The sequence below is a fragment of the Carcharhinus amblyrhynchos genome, chromosome 24 (assembly GCF_965287045.1).
Source record: "Carcharhinus amblyrhynchos chromosome 24, sCarAmb.v2.hapA, whole genome shotgun sequence".
Classification (NCBI taxonomy): Eukaryota; Metazoa; Chordata; class Chondrichthyes; order Carcharhiniformes; family Carcharhinidae; genus Carcharhinus; species Carcharhinus amblyrhynchos.
Window position 1 is genome coordinate 30664043 of NC_137347.1, and position 6388 is coordinate 30670430.

The 6388-nt window shown below is 46.0% G+C and overlaps 1 protein-coding gene across 1 annotated transcript in view; it reads right to left on the bottom strand.

Moving 5' to 3' along the window:
* The window catches only part of LOC145357935 (uncharacterized), a 110035-nt gene extending 106968 nt beyond the window's left edge, over positions 1-3067 (bottom strand). Inside the window, exon 1 of the mRNA XM_080211519.1 lies at positions 2744-3067. Within this exon, the coding sequence (XP_080067645.1) occupies positions 2744-2925 (182 nt within the window). The 5' untranslated portion in view covers positions 2926-3067. The remainder of the gene's footprint in view (positions 1-2743) is intronic.
* Positions 3068-6388: the final 3321 nt, after the last annotated feature.

Here is a 6388-nt window from a genome sequence, read left to right on the forward strand (position 1 = left end):
TCCTTGAAGGCGCGCCATGACCACAACCATTGGAAAGCCACATCGTAATTAATTCCCTCAGTAATGTAGCCAGTTTTATGGGCTGCTTCCAACAGGATGTTTATTTCAATTGGGGTGAAATATCCCTGAAGCAGAAAGTAATCCCACTCAACGTCCCCCAAAAACTTTTAGCAGCAATTTTGGACAAATCACACTTGCAAAAATAATGCTAGCCAGTGGAAACAGTAGGCTGCTTTAGTTTAAAAGTGCAATGGATTTAATGGAGTTTTGGTCAAGAAAAATATCTTAGAGCTTTCTTTGGATCGTCCAATCTAATGGAGTAAAAGACCAATTCAAAACAAAACTGGATACAGAAGCAGAAATGCAGTTTAACCTATTGAGTAGTCGTGGTATAATTGGATTAAGCTGCATTTGATGGAACCACTTTAAGACTTCCCGATTAATAGCCTTACTGAACAGGTATATAATCTCTTAACAACTTTTAATTCTGGTAAAGAGGCATTGACCTCAAACTCTAACCCTATTTATCTTCAACATATGCTGCCTGATCTGCTGAGTGTCCGCAGCCTGAGATAATCATGGTTCTTCCTCGGAGACATTCCCATGTGATCTGGCCCCTTGGAGTGGATGGAGACAGCTTGGCACACAGGGAGTGACCAACCACCCATCTAGCATGAGGACACATGATAAGAACAATGGACAATAGCCAGAGAGGCAGATAAAACAGATCCGGCCAGTGTTCCCTCATCAATTCACAAGCAACACCTATGTTGGAACAGCATTGATGTTAGTATGTTAGAGTCATACAGGCTTGAAATGTCAACTCGGTTTCTTTTTTCACGGATGCTGCCAAACCTACTGAGGTTTTCCAGCATTTTTTGTTTTTTTATATATTACATGGATGGGGTTAGTTGAAGAAGGGAGGAAGAGGCTTCCAGGAGAACTGGCATAGACTACTTGGGTCAGATGGTCTTTTCCTATTGTATAGAGGGGTGGGTGAGAAGGAGGTGGTGGGGAGGGGTCTTCTAGACTCAATTGCAGATGGCCCATAGTCAGTTGGGTCCTCATAAAGACTCTGTGGTGAGTATAAGGTCCAAGCAAAATCAATTATTTTGAGTATTACCTCTTCAAAATTTATAAAGTTTTGACACCAGGTTGAAGTTGGAAGTATTGAGTTATTAATCCAGCAAAATGCAGGAGTCCCAAAGGGAATCCTTGCATGAGACCATTTTGAGACATTAACTGGAGAAGGAGATATACAACACTGGAATCTAAAAGGAGCATGAGGAAAATATAAGGACCCTCTAATCTTCTTTAACAAAGAAGAAGTTGGCAGGTGTGGAGCTGAAAGTCAGTCAGGGTGAGTGTTAGTGAAGAGATGATGAATGGGGTTTAAAGATGACATCCATTGTTGTTGAGTAGCCAGTTGACATTCACTATCGGTAGGACAGTGGCACAGTCATTGGCACTGCTGCCTCACAGCACCAGGGACCCAGGTTCAATTCCAGCCTTGGGTGACTGTTTATGCGGAGTTTGCACGTTCTCCTAGTGTCTGCATGGGTTTCCTCCAGGTGCTCCAGTTTCCTCTCACACTCCACAGATGTGCAGATCATGCTGATTGGCCACACTAAATTGCCATTTTGGAGAGTCAGGGCATTGCCTTTCTGCACAAATAGGGATTCCGTTAAGTCTAAGGTCGCTCATGAAGAATGGCCATTTAGCTGATGCACCCCAAGTCCATTGGCCAGCCACATGAAAATCATAATCCAATCAATGGCTGAAGAGGAACATCCTAATCATTATTCTGTCACCAGTGGAACATGGAGAATGGGAGGTGGCCATTCAGCCCCTCGAGCCTGTTCCTCCATTCAATTATATCATGGCTGACCTGCAACATATTTCCACTTACCTGCCTTCAAATCTTTACCTAATAAACGTCTGAGGAAATCTGTTCTGACTTTTTTCAATTGACCTTGTCAGCTTCCAGCAATTAGACTGCCTGACATCACCCTGAACAATCTCTTGATTCTGAATTTGCCTACTGGGTAAAGTTTCTGTTTATTGACTTTAACAAATCCTTTAATCCCTTTAAACACCCTCAATTGATCTTAAAATAAAAGCAAATTGCTGTGGATGCTGGAATCTGAAAGAAGAACAGAAAATGCTGGAAAATCTCAGTAGGTCTGACAGCATCCGTAGGGAGAGATTTTCCAGCATTTTCTGTTTTAGTTTCATACTCTAATTAATTTTAACCTGCTAAATCCAAGGGATTGAAGTTGAATGTATACAGCCAGTTCCCCTAATTTAATCTGGATAACACCAATTTAGATATAGCACCCTCTCCAAAAGTGACACATGCCCCTCAGGAGCTACGTTGCCCAGTGTTATACAACAAAAATCCCAATGGGAATATTTTATGTGAAGACCAACTTCCATCCATTTAGCCATTCAATCTCATTGAGATAAAGACTAACAATCTAGCAGCCTTTTAAATGACTTTTTTTTGAAGTTCTCCACAATTTTCATGGATTCCTGCATTTGCAATCCTGAATCTCTGTGGTTCTATACCGCTCCTGTCTTCTGGAATATTATTATTATTATTTGAGGTTTGCGGTCAGCGCTAATATAGATCGTATTTGAGTAAAATCACATCCCAACCGACCCGAATCTGCCCCTTTAACTCACTCCTTTCTGAGTGCAGAGATAACAGGACTCCAGAGTGTGCTGGAATATCTGCCCATACCTTTGTGTTTCAGTATTCGGACCACTTCTCTTCTTCTCGCGTCTCCTCCGCTTTTTCTTCGCTTTCTCCCCTCCCACACATTTATTGTCCACTTTCTCTGCCCCATCCGAGCACCCGAGACTGCTGTCGCTCCTGGAGAATAACTTGGAGATGGACTTGCGGACGGAAACTCTCCTGGACATTGTAGAGATTCCGAGACGTCAGCGGCTGGTCAGAGCTTTTAAAACAAAGTAAACTTTCTTCAACGCAAGTGGCCCGGCGGTGACCCCGGGTGAGAGCCCGGAGGTGAGTGAAACTGACAACAGGGATATCACCTGTGTAGTGGCCAGGATGCTGAGCCAGACACACACAGGGGCGGAACTGGCTTGCTGTCAACACAAGGCTGCAGTCATTTGCAAGTTAAATACTAGAGGGAGAAATGGACTGTAGTGGCGGAACTGGTTTATTATCACCTCCAAAGCAATAATTAGTTATTTGCGAGTTAAATAAGAGGAGACAGGGAATGAGAGACACAAACATCAGAGAAACAGAAAATGCTGGAAAATCTCAACAGGTCTGACAGCACCTGATCATAGAATCCTGCAGTACAGAAGGAGGCCATTCGGCCCCTTGAGTCTGCACCGATTACAATTCCACCCAAGCCCCATCCCCATAACCCCACGTATTTACCTTACAAATCTCCCTGACACGAAGGGGCAATTTAGCATGGCCACTCCACCTAACCAGCACATCTTTGGACTGAAGAGGGAGAATAGCCATGATGTGGAGATGCCGGCGTTGGACTGGGATGGGCACAGTAAGAGGTCTCACAACACCTCCAACGGGTTTATTTGGTAGCCAGAGTTTTTGGAGCACTGCTCCTTCATCAGATGACTCACTCACCTGATGAAGGAGCAGCACTCTGAAAGCTCGTGATACCAGATAAACCTGCTGGACTTCAACCTGGTTTTGTGAGACTTCTTACAGAGAGAATAGAGCAATGGCTTTGGGTCTGTATGACCCTTCGTCAGAGCTCTGGTTGAAATGTTGGCTCTATCCTCTCTCCACAGAGGCTGTCAGACCTGATGAGTTTTTTTTAGCATTTTCTGCTTTTGTTACAAATGAACTGTTACATTTCCCACATCTCCATATAATCTATAGTTCATGAGGGGGATCTTACCAAAAACATTCTAAGTCCAGGATGGACAGGAAAATAGGAGAGATGCTCATCCATTTTGGGGGGGATGAGTTCAAACCCTGAATTTTATGCTCTGAGTGGATTAAACAATGGCCCAACCGTTCCTCACCTGTCGGGAAGGGGCCAGGGCTTACGTTGACCGTCAGCCTGCTATAGCAGCAGAGGGAGCTATTGAACATGTGCAGACTTCTGGGGCTGCACGCAACAGCAGAGGCAGGTCTGAGAGAGAGATCTGCCAGGCCTCTGCTGCTGCAGCTAGCCTCAACAAACCACCCCCCACCTCAGCTACTGCGAGGCCCAGCAGCCAATCACAAGCCCCACATCACCTGGAAATAGTGCCCTCCCACTGCTATTCAGACCAGTCATACCCCCCCACCCCCCACGATCTCCTGCAGAGTGGCAGCAGGGCCCCTCCACAGCTGCCCAGCCTAGCTGTGCCCCCTTCAAGTCCCACCTCCATATGCCCTGCTTCTTCAAGCCCTGTCCCATAGGCCACAGCCCTTCAGACTCCACTGACACTACCCAAGGGGCTCACTCACCCTTGCCCATGACCTCCCCAGTGGGCTTCAGTGGTCTCTGGTTTTACCGGCGAGGCCATCCCGATTGTTCCTCATTCATGGGAGTGGGTGTGTTCCTTGTCGGTGAGAACCCTCCAAGTGAGGCCGCAAAGGCAAGTGAGGCGGGACGATTGCATCTGGGCTCATTAAATCCATGGAAATGATGTTTTAAATATATTTAAATAAATTACCCAGCCTCTCGCTGGAAATTGGCACGAAGCTGATCGTTCCTGATATCTGGTGCCGGTAAGATCCTGAGAGCCGAGAGCAATCAGGCACAAACCTGATCATGGCCTTTCTTCCTTTCACCGTTTCTTCCACTAGCTTTGAACCAGGATATTACATAGTTAGAGGCAGCTGCATAGACAGTGAACCCGGGTCCCTGGCGCTGTGAGGCAGCGGTGCTAACCACTGTACCACCGCACAGGACCATGAGTTGACCTCATGCTGAGGGTTGTTTGCTCAATAAAGGCAGTCTGTAGGATGCAAGAAGGCTGCCTACTATCGGTTCAGGAATGTTTGTGAAATCCGATGAATTCAATGGCAGGAGTGTAATCTTAGTGACATTCATCCCTGACTCATAGAATCATAGAACCCTACAGTGGAGAAAGATGCCCTTCGTCCCATCAAGTCTGCACCAAATACAATCCCACCCAGGCCCTACCCCCATATCCCTACATATTATACCCACAAATCCCTCTAACCTACGCATCTCTGGACACTAAGGGGCAATTTCTTAGTATGGTCAATCAACCTAACCTGCACATCTTTGGACTGTGGGAGGAAACCAGAGCACCCGGAGGAAACCCATGCAGACATGAGGAGAATGTGCAAACTCCACACAGACAGTGACCCGAGCCGGGAATCGAACCCAGGACCCTGGAGCTGTGAAGCAGCAGTGCTAACCACTGTGTGACCGTGCCACCTGAATTATTATTATTCCTCCTTGGAATTATTATTGTATGGTTCCAGGGAGAGTGAAAGAGAATTAAATACTATGCCAGTTAGATCTATTAGATTTCTGTACAATTCTAAAAAGCATCTTTTCCTAAAGGTGCATATTTCTTACACAAGATACTGCATATTTCCTGCCTAGAAGTGAACAGGAGGCATTGCTTCCGGAGAGGCAGTCAGAGAAAATGACGCAGGCAGTTAAGGATTAATTCAGATTGGCCGTTGTATTGTCATGGGTACAATCACAAGAATAAGTACGGATGGATTGAAATAAAAATATTCAAATAGTTCAGAGCCTGAGATTGGACCTGATGCTGGTGACTGGAGGTGACACAATGCGATCTGCTGAGGAATCACAACAAACCTTTGCTGCAAATACTCAGCTGTGGAGAGGGAAACAGAGTTAACCTGGCATCAGATCTCAGCTCTGGTCCGGCTGATCACAGGTAGGACAGTGCGTGTGTTTATTGTGAGGACAAAGACGCAGGGCTGGATTTTACACACACCTGCTGAGGGAGGCTTGAAGACCAGGAGGGGTTCTTAAAATCCACAGATTTACACATACCTGCTGTCTACATATCGGAAATTCTATGGGGAGGGGGGTGGGTTGTGCGGGTTAAGTGTCAGGCGGTCTGCCTATCCTTGTGCCTGTTGAGACTCTTTTGTTGCGACTAGGAACTCAATTGGACTCATCACATTAACACAGTGGCTACAAGAGCCGGTTAGAGGCTAGGAATACTGTAGCTCCCCAAAGCCTGTCCACCATCTACAAGGCACAAGTCAGGAGTGTGATGGAAACCTCCCCACTTGCCTGGATGGGTGCAGCCCCACAATACTCAAGAAGTTTGACACCATCCAGGATAAAGCAACCAACTTGATTGGCACCACATTCTACAAACATCCATTCCCTCCACCACCAATGCTCAGTAGCAGCAGTGTGTACTATCTATAAGATGC